The sequence below is a fragment of the Sebastes umbrosus genome, chromosome 6 (assembly GCF_015220745.1).
Source record: "Sebastes umbrosus isolate fSebUmb1 chromosome 6, fSebUmb1.pri, whole genome shotgun sequence".
Taxonomy (NCBI): domain Eukaryota; kingdom Metazoa; phylum Chordata; class Actinopteri; order Perciformes; family Sebastidae; genus Sebastes; species Sebastes umbrosus.
The window spans coordinates 2,167,280-2,187,696 of NC_051274.1; the positions used below are offsets into that span (position 1 = coordinate 2,167,280).

At 46.6% G+C, this 20,417-nt stretch overlaps 1 protein-coding gene across 2 annotated transcripts in view; it reads left to right on the forward strand.

Moving 5' to 3' along the window:
- The first annotated feature begins 1,688 nt into the window (after positions 1-1,688).
- lamb2 (laminin, beta 2 (laminin S)) overlaps positions 1,689-20,417 on the forward strand; it is a 76,018-nt gene continuing 57,289 nt past the window's right edge. For both annotated transcript variants that reach the window (XM_037772241.1, XM_037772242.1), the window contains exons 1-2: positions 1,689-1,838; positions 2,212-2,270. In XM_037772241.1, coding sequence (XP_037628169.1) covers positions 2,240-2,270 — 31 coding nt within the window. In that variant the 5' untranslated portion in view covers positions 1,689-1,838; positions 2,212-2,239. The remainder of the gene's footprint in view (positions 1,839-2,211; positions 2,271-20,417) is intronic.

The window sequence follows — 20,417 nt, forward strand, 5'->3', positions numbered from 1 at the left end:
ATCAGCATAGCGTTCCCCGAGTCGTCTCCATACTTTGACCCAGCCATCCAACTTTGGCAGACAGAACCTGGACTCATCACTGAACATGACATTCCCCAGACCAGAGACCAGAGACTAGAGACCAGACCAGAGACTAGAGACCAGACCAGACCAGAGACCAGAGACTAGAGACCAGACCAGACCAGACAAGTGAGCAGACCAGAGACTAGAGACCAGACCAGACTAGACCAGAGACTAAAGACCAGACCAGAGACTAGAGACCAGACCAGACCAGAGACTAAAGACCAGACCAGAGACCAGACCAGAGACCAGAGACCAGAGACCAGAGACCAGAGACCAGAGACCAGGGACCAGGGACCAGGGACCAGACCAGAGACCAGACCAGAGGCTAGAGACCAGACCAGAGATTAGAGACTAGAGACCAGACCAAAGACTAGAGACCAGACCAGGGACTAGAGACCATACCAGACCAGAGACTAGACCAGAGACCAGACCAGACATTAGAGACCAGACCAGACCAGAGACTAGAGACCAGACCAGACCAGACCAGAGACTAAAGACCAGACCAGTGAGCAGACCAGAGACTAGAGACCAGACCAGACCAACGACTAGAGACCAGACCAGAGACCAGACCAGAGACCAGACCAGAGACCAGACCAGACCAGACCAGAGACTAGAGACCAGACCAGACCAGAGACTAAAGACCAGACCAGAGATCAGACCAGAGACCAGAGACCAGAGACCAGAGACCAGAGACCAGAGACCAGAGACCAGGGACCAGACCAGAGACCAGACCAGAGACTAGAGACCAGACCAGACCAGACCAGAGACTAGAGACCAGACCAGAGACTAGAGACCAGACCAGACCAGAGACTAAAGACCAGACCAGACACCAGAGACCAGAGACCAGAGACCAGCGACCAGAGACCAGGGACCAGACCAGAGACCAGACCAGAGACTAGAGACCAGACCAAACCAGACCATGACTAAAGACCAGACCAGAGACTAGCGACCAGACCAGAGACTAAAGACCAGACCAGACCAGAGACCAGACCAGAGACTAAAGACCAGACCAGACCAGAGACTAGAGACCAGACCAGAGACCAGGGACCAGACCAGAGACCATACCAGAGACTAAAGACCAGTCCAGAGACTAAAGACCAGACCAGACCAGACCAGAGACTAGAGACCAGACCAGGGACCAGACCAGAGACCAGACCAGAGACTAGAGACCAGACCAGAGACTAAAGACCAGTCCAGAGACTAGAGACCAGACCAGACCAGAGACTAGAGACCAGACCAGAGACCAGAACAGAGACCAGAGACCAGGGACCAGACCAGAGACCAGGGACCAGGGACCATACACCAGACCAGACACCGAGGCTCATCAGAAAACCTGGGCTGGGTTTGTAGCTGAGGACTCAACGTCTCAAATCCAGAATGTAAAACTTAGTTTGTGTCCATCAGGGACATGTTTAGTCTCTTTACTGTCTCTCTGAATAACATGACAGCAGCTCATGTTATTGTAGAGGCAGTGAAGAGAGTGTTGATATTAATACTAATATAGTTTAGTATATTAATATATTAATAGAGCTCATATCAGATCAGATCACAGCTCGCGACCATCCTGTCAGGAGGCCCGCCTCGAGCCCTCCCCCGCACTGCTCCGCTCCGCTCGAGGAGTCCAGTACGGGGTTTCCAGCGGACAGCCGCAGGAGTTGAGTTCTCCTCATCGCTGCTCCGTCTCTCATCCGTCCAGTAACTCACTCCGCAGCAAGTGGACTCTACCCGGGACAGAACCGAAGGACACAACCCAGAGGAACACCTGAACCAGGACGGTGAGTCTCCTGCTTTCTAACCGGATAGAGGAACACACCGAGCACCGAGCACAGCGGGAAACATGTTAGTCCGACCGGAGACTACCCGGTTTAAACAGCACAGAGGAGCTCAGCGAGACACGGGACATTACTATAGTCTATACCGGGACACTGAGAGAGGACAGACAGACGGACAGACAGACAATGGGACAGACAGGTTCATCTCAGAACCACAACTCTGAGTTTCTCTTCAATATTTCATCCTCGCTGCTCGTTGAGTGTTTCTGTGTATTATTACTACTACTATTACTATGTAGTAATTGTGTACTGTTTTTATTATGATTATTATTATTCCTGTTATCATTATTATTATTCCTGTTGTGTTGGTCCTCAGGTCCCTGCAGCTTGCTGCCAGCTCAGAGATGAACGCCTCTCTGCTGATGCTGGTCTGTGGTGAGTAACCTGTTAGAGCAGCTCACACTCACAGATCCTCTGAAGTCATTCACTGAGCTGACTAAAGCTCCAGGTCACTGGAATCACTCTATCTGAGATCACTCTCTGGGATCACTCTCTCTGGGATCACTCTCTCACTCTCTGGGATCACTCTCTCTGGGATCACTCTCTTACTCTGTGATCACTCTCTGGGATCACTCTCTGGGATCCCTCTCTCTGGGAGCACTCTCTTACTCTGGGATCACTCTCTGGGATCACTCTCTCTGGGAGCACTCTTACTCTGGGATCACTCTCTGGGATCACTCTCTCTGGGATCACTCTCTTACTCTGGGATCACTCTCTCTGGGATCACTCTCTGGGATCACTCTCTCTGGGATCACTCTCTCTGGGATCACTCTCTGGGATCACTCTCTCTGGGATCACTCTCTGGGATCACTCTCTGGGATCCCTGTCTGGGATCACTCTCTTGGATCACTCTCTCACTCTCTGGGATCACTCTCTCTGGGATCACTTTCTGGGATCACTCTCTCACTCTCTGGGATCACTCTCTCTGGGATCACTCTCTCTGGGATCCCTCTCTGAGATCACTCTCTGGGCTCACTCTCTCTGGGATCACTCTCTCACTCTCTCTGGGATCACTCTCTGGGATCACTCTCTCTGGGATCCCTCTCTGAGATCACTCTCTGGGATCACTCTCTGGGATCACTCTCTGGGATCACTCTCTCTGGGATCATTCTCTCTGGGAGCACTCTTACTCTGGGATCACTCTCTGGGATCACTCTCTCTGGGATCACTCTCTGGGATCACTCTCTGGGATCCCTGTCTGGGATCACTCTCTCACTCTCTGGGATCACTCTCTCTGGGATCACTCTCTCTGGGATCACTCTCTCACTCTCTGGGATCACTCTCTGGGATCACTCTGGGATCACTCTCTCTGGGATCCCTCTCTGAGATCACTCTCTGGATCACTCTCTCTGGGATCACTCTCTGGGATCACTCTCTCACTCTCTCTGGGATCACTCTCTGGGATCACTCTCTCTGGGATCACTCTCTCTGGGATAACTCTCTCTGGGATCACTCTCTGGGATCACTCTCTCACTCTCTGGGATCACTCTCTCTGGGATCACTCTCTCACTCTCTGGGATATGTACAGACGTAGGCAAAGTTGTTGGTAACGTTCCGTTAAAGAGAGAAAAACCCACAGAGGTCACTGAAATAACTTGAAACTGACAAAAGTAATAATAAATAAAAATTCACTGAAAATTAACTAATGAAAATCAGATATTGTTTTTGAATTATGGTTCAGCAGAATCATTTAAAAAAACAAACTAATGAAACTGGCCTATACAAAAATGATGGTACTCTTAACTTAATATTTTGTTGCACAACCTTTTGAGGCAATCACTGCAATCAAGTGATTTCTGTAACTCTCAATGAGACTTCTGCACCTGTCGACAGGTATGTCTCGTGAGCAAAACTGCTCCAGCTGTCTCAGGTTTGAAGGGTGCCTTCTCCGAATGCATGTTTCAGCTCCTTCCACAGATGTTCAATAGGATTTAGATCAGGGCTCATAGAAGGCCACTTCAGAATCGTCCAATGTTTTGTTCTTAGCCATTCTTGGGTGTTTTTAGCTGTGTTTTGGGTCATTATCCTGTTTGAGGACCCATGACCTGCAACTGAGACCAAGCTTTCTGACACTGGGCAGCACATTTCGCTCCAGAATGCCTTGATAGTCTTGAGATTTCATTGCACCCTGCACAGATTCAAGACACCCTGTGTCAGGTGCAGCAAAGCAGCCCCATAACATAACCGAGCCTCCTCCATGTTTCACATTAGGTACAGTGTTCTTTTCTTTGGATGCTTCATTTTTGTGTCTGTAAACATAGAGCTGATGTGACTTGCCAAAAAGCTCCAGTTTTGTCTCATCTGTCCAAAGGACATTCTCCCAGAAGCTTTGTGGCTTGTCAATATGCATTTTGGAAAATTCCAGTCTCGCTTTTTTATGATTTGGTGTCCTCCTGGGTCGTCTTCCATTAAGTCCACTTTGGCTCAAACAGTGACGGATGGTGCGATCTGACACTGATGTACCTTGACCTTGGAGTTCACCTCTAATCTCTTTGGAAGTTGTTCTGGGCTCTTTGGTTACCATTCGTATTATCCGTCTCTTCAATATGTCATCAATTTTCCTCTTGCGGCCACGTCCAGGGAGGTTGGCTACAGTCACGTGGACCTTAAACTTCTGAATAATATGTGCAGCTGTAGTCACAGGAACATCAAGCTGCTTGGAGATGGTCTTATAGCCTTTACCTTTAACATGAAGGTCTATAATGTTCTTTCTGATCTCCTGAGACAACTCTCTCCTTAGCTTTCTGTGGTCCATGTTCAGTGTGGTACACACCATGATGCCAAACAGCACAGTGACTACTTTTCACCCTTTAAATAGGCAGACTGACTGATTACAAGTTTGAAGATACCTGTGATGCTAATTACAGGACACACCTTAGTTTAACATGTCCCTATGGTCACATTATTTTACATCTTTTCTAGGGGTACCATCATTTTTGTCCTGGCCAGTTTCATTAGTTTGTTTTTTAAAATGATTCTGTTGAACCACAATTCAAAAACAATATCTGATTTTCATTAGTTCATTTTCAGTAAATTTTTATTTATTATTACTTTTGTCAGTTTCAAGTTATTTCAGTGACCATTGTGGGTTTTTCTCTCTTTAACGGAACGTTACCAACAACTTTGCCTACGTCTGTATTCATGTTAATGCCTAGATGGTGCCTTAAGGTAATGAAGCCCACTGAAGGGATTTCATGTGCATATGTCAGTGAGTTATCTCATGTTCTCCAGAGGATCTCTGAGGGATTATGTTCTCTAGATAATTCTCTAGATAATAAGGACTTTAAATAAGACGTTGTGCTTTAAGAGTAACATATTGCTGGGAAGAGGCTGGGGAACCGAAACATCTATTACCTTACTTAGCCAATCTTAATACAAAACGGCACTCACAGTTTCATAAATTTAACTCCTCCAAAGTAAAGAAAAAGGTACATTTTATAGTCCAAGTCATGCCTGAAGAATATGACATTAATTATAGTTATCACATTGAGCTTATAGTAACACCTGTTATATCCTCTGTCCACATCCAGACCAGTCACCAGTTCAACACTGTGCAGAAAACCAGTAAAGCTGTGGTAGCAGCTTTGGTAGAAGCTCTGGTAGAAGCTGTGGGAGCAGCTCTGGTAGAAGCTCTGGTAGAAGCTCTGGTAGAAGCTCTGGTAGAAGCTCTGGTAGCAGCTCTGGTAGCAGCTCTGGTAGAAGCTGTGGTAGAAGCTCTGGTTGAAGCTCGGGTAGCAGCTCTGGTAGAAGCTCTGGTAGAAGCTGTGGTAGAAGCTCTGGTAGCAGCTCTGGTAGAAGCTCTGGTAGAAGCTGTGGTAGAAGCTGTGGTAGAAGCTGTGGTAGAAGCTCTGGTAGAAGCTGTGGTAGAAGCTCTGGTAGCAGCTCTGGTAGAAGCTGTGGTAGAAGCTGTGGTAGCAGCAGTAGCGGACGGTGGTGGATGTGAGGCCCCTCACAGATAAGAGGTTTCTTTTTTAGGGCCCCGGTGCACTCTGGGTCTCTGGGGTCGTCAGCGGTCTCTCTCTGTGGGTGGTGTCGCTCTGTTTATGGTCCTCCTAAAACAGACCAGCTGAATCCGCAAATAGAGACACCCACTCCTTCACACCCACCTACCCCCAGCTCTGTTTAAGACCCCTCTGTGTGTGTGTGTGTGTCTCCTGTATATTCCAGTGGTTTTTAGGCTGATAGGTGGGTATACCCAGTATACCCAGTATACCCGCACATACCCTCCACTGCTCCACTGCGTGTGACAGAAATAAAGGACGGCTAGGAAATGAACAGATTTAAATAAAGCAACACCTACCACACAGTATTTATCTGATGAAGGCATCCTCTCCCAGATCAGTTTCATTTATAGCCATGAAAAGTTCTGAAAAGTTCTGAACTGTCATCAGTATTGCCGTCTGACACCTGCACTACTCCAGCAAAGAGGACGTGTGCTCACTACTGTCAGTTAGCTAAAGATTTATCTGAGTAATGACCCTCAATAAAATGCTTTGTTCAGCCTGTAGCTGAGGACAAAGGGCTCACTGGTCCAGTTAGAGTCCATTAGTGGCTGCTGTTAGCTCCCAGGGCGTCCCCTCACACATCAACACTGATCACTGAGGGAGTTCTGGGGACACACAGCATCCAGGGTAAACCTTTCTTCAGGTTTTTGTAATGTTTTCTTCTGAAGATGAAGAGGTAAGACATTGTAAAGTAACAATAACAACATGTACACACACTTGGTAGAGTGGCTAGAACTGGATCAAATATGATATAAAAAACGCTCACTATATCCTGACAGTATTGCATGAGACAGTTAATCTGAAAAAAAAATCATGTTCCTCTGTGTCCTCTGGTGTTGTCTGGTGTCGTCCGGTGCTCCTAATGGCATCTGCAGGATTTCACAGACTGGAGAAAAACAACCAATCAGAGCTGATCTGTAGTCTTCCGTCTCTGAGCAGCTGTCAATCACTCACCAACTCCAATCAAACGGTCAAACTAGGCAGCGCTGATCAAATATGAATCAATATTCTGTTACTTTAATGTCTATTTCTCTCCTCAGATGTTCTCAGAAACATCTTGTAGTGTACTGTTTAGCTGTAAAAAGAGAAAGTGTGCTCCGGCTGGTGGGCGGTGCTTGGTATTCCCTCAGTATATCTCAACATGGCTGCCGGGTCACAAACTTTCTCATTTTACAGCTAAACCGTGCACTACAAGATGATTCTGAGAACATCTGAGGAGAGAAATAGACATTAACGTAAAATAATATTTATACATATTTGATCAGCGCTGCCTAGTTTGACCATTTGATCGGAGTTGGCGAGTGATTGACAGCTGCCTCCGTTGAATGAACAGCCAATCGGAACGCTCTCTCTCTCAATGAAATGACCTGTGATTGGTCAAAGTCTCCCGTCACGAGCTAGATGTTCTAAAGCCTGAAAACAGAGCCATGAGGAGGAGCAGAAGTCTAGTTATCTCTCAGAACACTTGAATTACAATATGATTAAAGGTTATTATGGAAGTTTTACTGTAGCAGCCATGATGCTGCGTTAACTGTCTCCAGTTCACCGTCAGGAGAGCTACTGTAGCACCCACGGTGCTGCGTTCACTGTCTCCAGTTCACCGTCAGGAGAGTTACTGTAGCAGCCACGGTGCTGCGTGTAGTGTCGCGGAAATGCAGCCACTCTCCCAGTAAAAGTCTCCACCGCACATTTAGTTTAGTTTAGCAGGTTGTCAGCTGTGTGTCAAACACATCAGTGTCCGACAAACAGTGTGTGCGTTTGTGCTATATTGGCAGCTGTAGCTCTGCTGGTAGCTTCGTGCTCGCCACCGCCACACACATACGGTCTGTCAGCGCGGCGTAACTTCAGCGAGTGTCCGACAGGCCGCGTGTGTGTGGTGGCGTTGAGTGTGGGGTTGGGCGTTATAGCTGTGAACGTAGGTGTAGCACACAGTGTGTGTACAGTTTATTTGTCGGTGAATAAATGCTACGAGGCTACAACTCCTCAGCTCGAGCGAGCTATAGACGTGAGCCAACTTCCTGTATCTGTAACTCCGGCTCAGACTGTCTTAAGGTGGACCAGCTTTTCTCCTTAAAGTGACAAGTTTTCTCAGTTTTTTAATTCATTATTAACATTTCTTTTAACCGTTTTAACCAATAGCGTTTATCGGTTAAAATGCTTAATGTCGGTTAATGGTTAAGCGGTTAATTATCAACATCCCTACACAAGATAGTTGAAGAAAGTATCTTGTTTAACTCTTTGATTATGTGATGATGATTAAGCCCCACTTTATACTTGTTGGTTGCTATAGAGAAAACCTGCTCGTCATCAGATCTGGTTTTCATCTTGTTCCTCAGCATTTAACTCAGGAGCCCATTCATCTCTCACATCAGTGTTTACAGTATAACACAGATGTCAGAGGACATCTCTGAGTGGTGTGGACAGACTGAAGGAGCTACAGAGAGAGAGAGAGAGAGATGGGATCAGCTGAGAGGAGGAAGTAGGAGACATTAAAGGATGTTTCAGAGCAGAAAGTGTGTGTCATTATAGAGACAGGCAGCTGTCTATCCACACTCCTGACGCCTCTGAGGACAAGCTCCAAGGTCAAGGGGTCGTGTCCAAACCTCCAGGGCAGAGACGGGGTTAATTGGTGTGTGTGTGTTAGAGAGTGAAAGGACTCGGGCTGATCACAGGGACAAAGGAACCAGCAGTGCCTCCTCTCTTTCTCTTTTCACTTCCTATGGGGGTGGGACGAGGACCTGTAGGAAACTCCTTGTGTGTGTTTGTGTGTGTGTGTGTGTGTGTGTGTGTGTGTGTGTGTGAGAGAGCGCACATGTGCCTCTGCAGAAGTTTTCTTAAGGAAATTTCATTTTGAGTAAAAAAGACAAGCAAAAGGCAACTGTTTTTTTGTTTTTTTCGCTTTTGAGTCTCATTTAGCAAATTACTTTTCATGAAGTGATGTGATCAAGTTCAACTGAGGGAGCAACTCATTATTATATATGTATATTATATATACATATATAATATATAATATATATATATATATATTATATTTATATTTTATTATTATTATTACTGGGGAAGAAGGAAGGAAGGCAGGGAGGGAGGATGGAATGAATTAGGAAGGAAGCAAGGAAGGAAAAGTTCCCATGAAAGAGGATAGAGGTAAATCCTCTGTAATTGACCTTTCTTAGAGGTTTGTGTGTGTAGGAACTTCTAACGTTCTCCTCAGATGTGTGTGTGTGTGTGTGTGTGTGTGTGTGTGTGTGTGTGTGTGTGTGTGTGTGTGTGTGTGTGTGTGTGCAGGTGAGGGCTGGCATTAGGCAGTGGGAGGGAGAGAGTGTGTTCCCGAAGCCTTTGTAAGCGACAGCCTCCGGAAATGTGCGGATGCCAGAACAATGGTGCGGTAAAGCCGACTAACCACCAGCTCTAGAGACAGAGAGGGGGAGGGGGGGGGGCAAAGTGAAAAGAGGGAATTGAAAGACTTTGGGGGGGAGGAAGGGGAGAGAGGAGAGAGAGAGAACAGGTTTGTTTCTATGAAAGGACGGTGAGTTAGGTTTCCCCGTCTTGTTGGCATGCAGTGGCTTTCTGGATGAAAAGAGGAGGAGGAGGACTTGAGGGGGAGGATGAAGGGGCATGGAGGAGGAATAGTAAATGGAGATTGTCTCATTAAAAACAATAGGGAGGCCGGTACAGTGGTGAACCTGAGTACAGTGGAGTGGAACAGGTCTGAGATCATCTCCACCTCTGAGTGGTGTGTGTGTTATCTGTGTTGCTGTGTATTGACCCATCATGGTTAGTAACTGTGTGTTGACCCATCATGTTTAGTAACTATAGCTCTGATCTGTTACTGTCAGTATCTGGTGACCCGACTGTAAATATGAAGACAAACAGTGAAGTCAGTTCAGTCTTGTGTGTCTCTCATACTACTGGACAGCAGAGCATTGTTGTGCTCCTTTCTGCTCGTGGACTTCTCATGGTTGCAGTTATTCACACTTTTTGAAAACACATTTTATTGATGGCTGAATTCTGCTCAGGCTCCTGTATACTGTGTGCACACTGGCTCACTGTATGTCACACTAGTGTGTTTCCATCCACCTATTTTTATTCACATTTTCAGTTGGTGTATGAAGAAACCTCAGTGGAAACGCTGGAATTTGAAAAAAAAACTAAAAGATAAAATATCACTAAGAAGTATTTCCTCTTGGCTGTGTTGGAAAAGTTGGTGTATTGATGAAAACGAAATGTGACAAAGTGAAAAGGAAGCAGCCATAAAAGGATTGATGAGGAGACAGTATCGTTCCTCAGCGTGATGAGTGAAACTAACTTAAACTTGACTATTGTCATGGCTACTGGGACAGAGGCAGTGTTCATGTGAGTAGTAACACCTGTGCTTTACCTACTATGACAAGTCAAAATGTCAAATGGCAGCTGCTTAAAGCTGCAGTAGGCAACATTTTTTTGGCATCATTGGGCAAAACTTCCATAATAACCTTTCAGCATATTGTAATTCAAGTGTTCTGAGAGAAAACTAGACTTCTGCTCCTCCTCATGGCTCTGTTTTCAGGCTTTAGAAAATCTAGCCCGTTACAGGAGACTTTGGCCAATCACAGGTCATTTCAGAGAGAGAGCGTTTCTATTGGCTGTGCTCTGGCTAGTGGGCGGTGCTTGGTATTTCCTCAACCTGATCTCAACATGGCTGCCGGGTCACAAACTTTCTCATTTTACAGCTAAACAGTGCACTACAAGATGTTTCTGAGAACATCTGAGGAGAGAAATAGACATACAGTAACAGAATATTGATTCATATTTGATCAGCGCTGCCTAGTTTGACCGTTTGATCAGAGTTAGCGAGTGATTGACAGCTGGCTCTCATAGATGGCAGATGTACGGCAGACCTCAGATCAGCTCTGACTGCTTGTTTTCCTCTGGTCTGTGAAATCTTGCAGATGCCATTAGGAGCACCGGAGGACACCGGAGGACACAGAGGCACATGTTTTTTTTCCAGGTTACCTGTTTCATGTACTACTGTCACGATATAGCAGCCGTTTTATAAAAATAACTTTTTTTTATCATATTTTCTCCAATCTCGCCTACTTCAGCTTTGATAAATCACAATATTTGAGCAGAGAAATGAGCATAAAGAACACAGCCGTGGTCTGCCGGATTGACAGAATATAAAGATGATTAATAAAAAGTGACTGAGCAGTTTGTCTTGATGTGAGAGCCAACCAGTGACCTCCTGTTTTCCACCAGTGCCATAGTTTCATTGAGTCATGAACAACACAAGTAGGCCAATTAGTGACATGTGTAGTTACTAAAGAAAGAGACATATTATCATCAGGAGTTTGTTCCTATTTGAAAGATGGTGGTTCATGTTTAACACAATAAGAGAGAGAGAGAGAGAGAGAGAGAGAGAAGGAGATGTCTCTATGTCTCTATGTCTCTATGTCATGTCCTCTTTACCTCTGACAGGTTATTGTGTGATTATTTTATTGCTACAGGCCAAGTCTAATTACAGGCTGTGCTGCACTCTCAGACATCTCCACACCTCTATAAAGATCTAACAGCAGCAATTACAGCAGTCCCATACTGCAGCATGGCAGGATGGAAGGAATAAGGAGGGATGGAAGGACAGGAAAAGAAGGAAGAAATAGGAAATGAGAAAGTGACCATTATTTTATTTGAAATATTCAGATTTTGTTGTAATGGAATATTTCCTGACCTCTATTCACAATGTGTAGTGGTGTCATCTTGTAGCCCTGTAATCGCACACACACACGCACACGCACACGCACACACACACACACACACACACACACACACACACACACACACACACACACACACAAAGGTCTAATCAAACCTGGTAAGTGTAGGCCAGTTGTCTCATGTTCCAGGTCACCTTTATCTGAATGCTGATACTGAGCCTGCATGTTGTTGTTAACTGTGTAACACTGAGCTGAAGAGAAAGACAGAGCAGCTGGTTAGTGTGACGGGTCGGTGTGACGGGTCGGTGTGACGGGTCGGTGTGACGGGTCAGTGTGACTGGTCGGTGTGAGGGGTCGGTGTGTTGGGTCAGTGTGACGAGTCGGTGTGACGGGTCGGTGTGACGGTCGGTGTGGCGGGTCAGTGTGACTGGTCGGTGTGAGGGGCCAGTGTGTTGGGTCGGTGTGACGGGTCGGTGTGACGGGTCGGTGTGACGGTCGGCGTGACGGGTCGGTGTGACTTGTTGGTGTGACGGGTCGGTGTGACTGGTTGGTGTGAGGGGTCAGTGTGATTGGTCGGTGTGATTGGTCGGTGTGAAGTGTCGGTGTGACGAGTCGGTGTGACGGTTCGGTGTGTTGGGTCGGTGTGATTGGTCGGTGTGAGGGGTCCGTGTGACGGGTCGTTGTGTTGGGTCAGTGTGATGGATCAGTGTTAGGGGGTCGGTGTGACAGGTCGGTGTGTTGGGTCGGTGTGATTGGTCGGTGTGAGGGGTCGGTGTGACGGGTCGGTGTGAGGTGTCGGTGTGATAGATCAGTGTGAGGGGGTCGGTGTGTTGGGTCGGTGTGATTGGTCGGTGTGAGGGGTCGGTGTGACGGGTCGGTGTGACGGGTCGGTGTGACTGCTCGGTGTGACTGCTCGGTGTGATTGGTCGGTGTGGGGGGTCAGTGTGACGGGTCGGTGTGATTGGTCGGTGTGAGGGGTCAGTGTGTTGGGTCGGTATGATGGGTCAGTGCGACAGGTCAGTGTGATGGATCAGTGTGAGGGGGTCGGTGTGACGGGTCGATGTGTTGGGTCGGTGTGATTGGTCGGTGTGAGGGGTCGGTGTGATTGGTCGGTGTGTTGGGTCGGTGTGACAGGTCGGTGTGATGGATAAGTGTGAGGGGTCGATGTGAGGTGTCGGTGTGAGGGGGTCGTTGTGAGGGGTCGGTATGACGGTTCAGGCTCTCTTAGGCAGGAAGTGATGAGGTTATTACGCTCATTGCTCGTCATAGGTTTCCATATGAGCATTCACAGTGAGGAACACAGATACAGATCAAGAAACACAGGCTCACAGTCATTAGACAGAAAAGCATTAGTAATCGTGCACATGAACACATGCAGTCATTAGCCAGATTATCAACCAGGTCACATACAATCACACTAAATGCTTGCCTCGACTAATGACTCGTGTGCTGCAGTTTTCTCTGCACTTTCCCTCTAAGTGGAGCCAGATGTTCTTCATCAGAGCCTCTGATTAGCACCTACAGTGAACACATCTGCACAGTGAGCAGCTGCTGAGCACCAGGGCTAAACACACAACACCAGAATAACCACCGACCAAACTGGTGGACAAGCTGGTTGACCGACAAGGCTGCACCCAACATCTGCTGGCCATGTGAGTGCTTCAGGCAGCATGAGACTCTTACAGATGCCATCGTCCAAGTACTGCCCTGTAGAGCTTTTATGTGCTGTGGCTGCTCTACTGGACTTTCACTCAGCAGCATTTAAGGACAGTTGTTTGAGCAGAGAGTTTTGTTTTGTATCCTAGAAATAGTGATTTCCAAGCGTCTGATCATAGGCCTGCATTTTCCCAGGGTGAACATAGAGGTCGGACTGTTAAAACGCTGTTCCACATTGATCTCTATCAGAATGATAGTAAATCATCAGTAACTGCAGACAACAGCGAATGAAGGCTGGGCGGCAGCAGGACAGGCAGTGAGTGTGTCTGCTGAGTTAGGAACATTGTTTCCATCCAGCTCCACTCTCCACTGTCCACCTGTTGCTGATGATCCTCTCCAACATGGAGTGATTGAGACGTGTCTGGTATGGGACAGGAATGTGAGTGTTTCCTCCAGTGGGACCAGCTGTCTCCCGCTGCCATGCCAGCCAGCGTCTGGTCACACTCACTGAAGCCTCTGTCTGTTGGACAGCCAGGCACTCAAAGGACTACAAAGAGGACTCAAAGACTAAATATATGCAGTCCAAATATATGGACAAATACATGTTGCTACTAATAGACTCTGCTCCCTGAGTTTTTGAATATATAAATAATTTTTAAATACAAATTGAAACAGCTTTGGGCCGTCATGTTCTTATAATATTTAATACAGATCCTCCAAAAGAGCCAGAGAACTCGTATTTCCTAGGTAGTTTATATAATAACATTTAATTTATGATGCACATATCGTTCAAAAAGATCCAAGTTTATCGGTAAAAGCAAGTTTGAAAAGATGAAAGATGACTTTTCTTTTGACCCCCTGAGACCCGCGATCCTGACTGACTTTACTGTCTTTCAGAGGCTCTAGCAGGTTCAGTATTAGAGCTAGAGTGAAGCTACAGATATCATAGGAAACTAGAAAATCATGTCATGGTAGCGAGTTTGGAAGGAGGCTAAATAACGTTAGGCTAAATGTTGGTGATGAAAAACTGGCATGGCCATTTTCAAAGAGGTGCCTTGACCTCTGACCTCCAGATATGTGAATGATAATGGCTTCTATGGCTACACACAAGTCTCCCCTTTACAGACATGCCCACTTTATGATAACCACTTACAGTTTGGGGCAAAAACATACAGTTTTATGCATGCCGTATAAATGTGTTATTTTCATATATTCTTAAAATTATGGGATATTTCTGCATACTGGGGTCCCTAAAAAGTTTTGAATTACATAAATTGGGTATCACTGTAAAGCTGAGACTCTTGTCGATCCAATGAGCACAACTGTATTCATGTGTGATGATGTTAGTCCCAGGGATGGATGGCTGGTGTGTGGCTAAGGGGAGCACGAAGCCACCTGCTAACGTAGCACAAACACACACACTGTTTGTTGGTCAATCGCTAAAGTTACGCCGGGCAGACAGAGTATCGTTCGGCCGGGCAGACACAGCTGACGAGCTGCTAACCTAAACTAAAATATGCGGTGGTGGTGGTGACTTTTACTGGGAAAATGGCTGCATGTCGGCAACACTACACCCTGCATCGTGGCAGCTACAGTAACGCTCCCGGACTGTGGAACTGGGGACTCAGTTGTCTGTTGTGCTCATACACTGCAGCTGGCGCATCGCTGCATGAGACGCACTAATCTTGTCGGTTAACGGTTAATAATCGGTTAACGAGGACCGGTTATCGGTTACATTTTTTTTTCAAAATTAGCATCCCTACCAATACCATTAGAGTACTTCATTTGATACCTTTTTTTTTTACTTCATTTGATACCCATCATGTGAATGGAGGCGTGCAGTTGTGTGTAGTATAGTCAGATACACAGCGCTGGACTTCACCACACCACAGACTGTATGGGTTGTAGCTGCTGCAGTAGTGGGCCAATCACACGTTGCATTAGATCAAAAAACGCTTGTGGTGATTGGCTGCGAGCATAGTCGTGTTTTTGTAGACCTGGGTACAAAATGTATTGAATGCAGGTATCATTTGACTGGTGAAGTTTAGATTCTACTTGGTACTGAGTTATTTGGATACTGATACCTGAACCGTGGGGCGCACCACGAGAAGTATTTACAGAACCTCCCTGGAGAACCTCAGCGTTTTATGTCTAAATGTTGAGCTCAGAGCCAAGCCACCGGTGGTACATTCTGTGATTTATCAAATGTCTTCTCCCAAAGTAGGACTGTGATGTGGACCAGGTCTGGACCAGGTCTGGACCGGGTCTGGACCAGGTCTGGGTACTATCGACTATTCTTGATAGTTTATGTTATTGCTCCCCAGCTGTGGGTCTGTAGCCTTGTCACCACCTTTCACACCACTAGCCCTCATATTCTTAAATAATACATGACATTAAGGTCAGCGATCATCATCGGCACTGATTAAGGAAGTTAGGAAGTGAGGAAGGTGAACGGCGGGGGAGAGGGGAGTCAGCGTCAGAAAGATGGGAGAATAATAAAGAGGCGAGGAGGGAGGAGAACAGCTGGATGTTTGGCCGTGGGAGTCGACCATCTATCAGCTAAGTGCAGAGCAAAGAGAGGACGGGGACGCAGAGAGGGGGGAATGTAAACTCATTAGCCGGGGGGAGTGTTTGACTTCATCTGTTGTGGGTTTTAAAGTAGCTGTCTGACAATGAGACACTCACTCAGGTCAGGTATGCAGCTCACCGCCTGTCTGAAAATGATGCTATTCTTGTTGGCTCACTGTCACAGGAGAGCTGATATTGGATCTGACCGTGATGCCATTTTTATGTTCTTGTTTTGTTTAACTCTTAACACTCCTCCTGTCTGACTGATGTGTGTGTGTGTGTGTGTGTGTGTGTGTGTGTGTGTGTGTGTGTGTGTGTGTGTGTGTGTGCGTGTGTGTGTGTGTGTGTGTCCACGCTGTCCATGTGTTTGTCTGTCTCCTTCATTGTTGACGCTGGTAGATGTGACAGCAAACTGTGTCTCGCTGGTCGGTCCCAGTGGAATGTGTCATGTTGATGCCACATCCAACCCCCCCACCTCCCTCCCAGCACATAGAGCTGGAGGAGTCAGTGACTCTGGGATCAGATGGATACAGTCGGCGACTGATTAAAGGAAAAGCCTGTGCGATATTGAAGAACAGCTTCAGTTCTCCCCATCCCTGAACCATACTACAGGGGGGAGCACCGTTCTTCCAGACTATATGATGAGTGCTGTCTAACATTGGTGTTTCATTGACCCTTTGCTAAACCTGCCCCCCTTAAAGCAACAGTTAGACATTGTATTGGCTTTCTAACCGCCAGTTAGATGAGATTGATACCACTCTCACACGCTAAATAGAAGCTACAGCCAGCAGCCGATTAGCTTAGCTTAGCATAAAGACTGGAGAACAGGGGGAAACAGCTTCCCATCTTCTCATCTAACTCTCAGCATGAAAGCAAAGGTCAAACTTTCCTTTAATAACACCTGAGAAGCCTTCCATTGAAGCACGGCATCGTGAAGTTTACAACTACAGCAGGTGTTACTCAAAATTCATAAAGAGTTTGTCCTTGATTTCAGACTGAAGTAGACATAAAGCAGTCTCTCATTTTTAGGCTTTATCAGCCGTAGCTAGCTCCATGAGTTGGTTGGAAACTGTCTCCTCCTGCCTAGTTTTAAATGTTTCCACCTGACTCTTGTCAATATCAACCCTGTAAAAGGGTCTTGAATATGTATCTCTATATGTATCTGTCACACATGAGCAAATGTTCACTAAAGTTCAACTGAATCTGAATTCATTGCGTTTCTCCACTCATTTATCAGAAGAAATCCTTAAATGAGTCCCCCGTCTGAAGATGTTGAAGATATAATAACAGTACACATCAAAGGGGAAACCATACGTGTTACCTTTTGGAAAGAGAAACCATTTAGTTGCCATCTACACAGTCTGACTTTTATAAAGGTTTGGTGTCGGCATCTCCCGTGTACTGTACTTTGTATTTACTGACTGAATGAAAGCAGAAAGAAAATCAAAGGCAGGATGAAAGCAGCGCTCACCTGGGGGATGGGGGGGTGGATTCATTGGTGGCAATGAGACGACACCATGCGTTGTATATCACAGCCTCTGACAGTTAAAGCATTGACTCATGTGGAAGACCCGCTGGCCTAGAGTCAGATCTCACCGTCCTTTGGCGTGAACAGAATCATATCATGCCTTTTTTAACTGTTAGCCTACAATAGGTTCACCACAGTGGACAGTCTGTCACCTGCGTGACTGCTGCCACAGTAATATACTGTATGACACATCTACAAATAAAGCAGTGTTTGTGGTGTAATAGGAAGACTGTCACCGATATGATCCTAAAAGCAGCTCAATAATAAACCCTAATGTGGTGCAGGGCTACAGAGCATAGGCTGCTGTTACAGGCTGATGGCTGGTTGAACAGCAGTGACCCCCCCCCACACACACACACACACACGCACACACACACGCACACACACACACATTTCTCTTCTCTCAGCTGTCAGCCTGCATTCCTCCCTGCTGCTCCATTTATGGCTACAGAGGAAACAAAGAGACGGAGAAAAGACACGGAGGTCTAATCAACCACGACATCACCTCCGTCCTCACAGCTACAATATGAACTTTATCTCAGAGTCTACACTGTTCCCTCACGGTTCACTCATCCTCACCTTGTATCCACAGCAACACACACTCCTAAACATGCCATGACAACTGGCATACAGTACCAGGCCTAATCCGTGATTTAAAGGAATAGTTTGACATTTTTGCTGAATAACCTTATTGGCTTTCTTGCCAAGAGTCCGACGAGAAGATGGATATATACAGTATGTGTGTAACACATGATGCTAGAGCCAGCGGGCGACTAGCTTAGCTTAGCATAAAGACTGAAAGCAGCTAGCTGTTTGAAGCCATGATTTCAGGGGCTTTCAGCTTGTACATTTAGGCTTGTAGACAGACCAGTGTTTTATACAAGATGTCTCTATTGTTCATCTTGATACACTCAAAGTGTCTGCTGTCTCCTCCCTACAGCTCCCAACACTTACACAGCTATAGAGCCTCTACACTCAAGTATACACGATCAGCCATGACATTATGACCACCTGCCTAATATTGAGTAGGTCCCCCCTTTTGCCGCCAAAACAGCCCTGACCCGTGGAGGCATGGACACCACTAGACCTCTGAAGGTCTGCTGTGGTATCTGGCACCAAGCCGTCAGTAGCAGATCCTTTAAGTCCTGTATAAGTTGCGAGGTGGGGCCTCCGTGGATCGGACTTGTTTGTCTAGCACATCCCACAGATGCTCCATCGGATTGAGATCATGAGAATTTGGAGGCCGAGTCAACACCTCCAACTCGTTGCCATCCACATGATGTAAAAGAAAACATGATTCATCAGACCGGGCCACCTTCTTCCATCGCTCCGTGGTCCAGTTCTGATGCTCATGTGCCCATTGTTTGGTGCTTTTGGCGGTGGACACGGGTCAGCACGGGCACCCCGACCGGTCTGCGGCTAGGCAGCCCCATACGCAACCACCTGCTCCTCACTGTGTGTTCTGACTCCTTTCTATCAGAACCAGCATTCACTTTTTCAGCAGTTTGAGCTCCAGTGGCTCTTCTATTGGATCAGACAACACGGGCCAGCCTTCGCTCCCCACGTGCATCAATAAGCCTCGGGTCTGACCCTGTCGCCGGTTCACCGGTTCTCCTTCCTCGGACCACTTTTGGTATTTCCTGACCACTGCAGACCGGGAACATCCCACAAGAGCTGCAGTTCTGGAGATGCTCTGACCCGGTCGTCTAGCCAGCACTATCTGGCCCTTGTTGTCAACGTCGCTCACATCCTTACGCTGGCCCATTTTTTCGGCTTCCAACACAAAGTTCAAAGTTCAAAATGTTCACTTGCTGTCTAATATATATCCCCCCCACTGCCAGGTGCCATGGTAACCAGATAATCAATGTTATTCACTTCACCTGTCAGTGGTCTTAATGTTATGGCTGATTGTTGTATATTCACCACTGCACTGTGAAGAGTCGACCAAATGACAGATATCATCCCTCCCTCCCTCCCTCCCTCCCTCCATCCCTCTCTCCACTGTACTTCCTTCCCTGGTTTCCATCAAGGCAGCAGCGGTCTGATCACTCATGACGTCACCCTGTCTGACCCGTTTATTACTGCTTCAGCGTGATATACACGAAACATTAAAAAAAGAACAATATTATAATATAATATAATTACGTTGTTCTGGGTTGTAGTACACATAGGTATAAAGGTAGTGTTTTTAAAGGTGAAAAGGACTAAATTCATGCATTATAAAGTGTGTAATAATAAGTATATCTTGTTTTCATGTCAGCCCAACATGGTGTTCAGCCTGTTAGATTATCTCAGACAAACACACACAGAGATAAAAGACAAGAAGAAACCTGTGATTATAGGACACATCAGACACGTCTACTTCACTGCTCCACCTCTCTCTCTCTCACACACACACACACACACACTCACACACAAACACACACACACACACACACACACAGACCTTTGAGTGTGTGCTAATAGTTTCCAGAGTAGATATCAAGTCTTCCTCCTGTCTCTACAGAGACTCTGTGACCATGTGACCTGCTCTGTTTGTGTCTCATCACACTCTCAGAGTCAGATAAAGGACCTGGGAACAACCTCACAGCAGGTCATTGGGTCTGATAATGATGGACGTGAGGCAGCTCAGATTGTTACCTGATACTGGAACCAGTCCTCTAATAGACGTCCTCTCTGGAGTCATGGATGCTCACATTTGCTTCTGTACAACGTTAAGTACTGTCAGTCTGAGTGTCAGTAATGATACTGGAACTATGAATGAGTGAATCTGTGTGTCTCTGTGTAGAGGTACAGGTGCACATACTGTAGGCGTGTGTGTGTGTGTTGCTCACTCAGCTGGCACCAACCTGAGACTTGGCAAACACAGGTTTCCTCCAGACTGAGGGTCCATGTGAACTCCTCCTCTGCTCTGTTCCCAGCAGGCTTCCTCTGTCCAGCTGCCCTCAGAGCAGCAGGTCAGGCTGTGATAATGCCTGTGAGTGTAGACCAGGCACTGACAGGTACAGCAGCCTCTCTCCATGTTGTACTGCTGTACAGTGTGCAGGCAGCAGAGAAGGCTGGCACAATATAAACA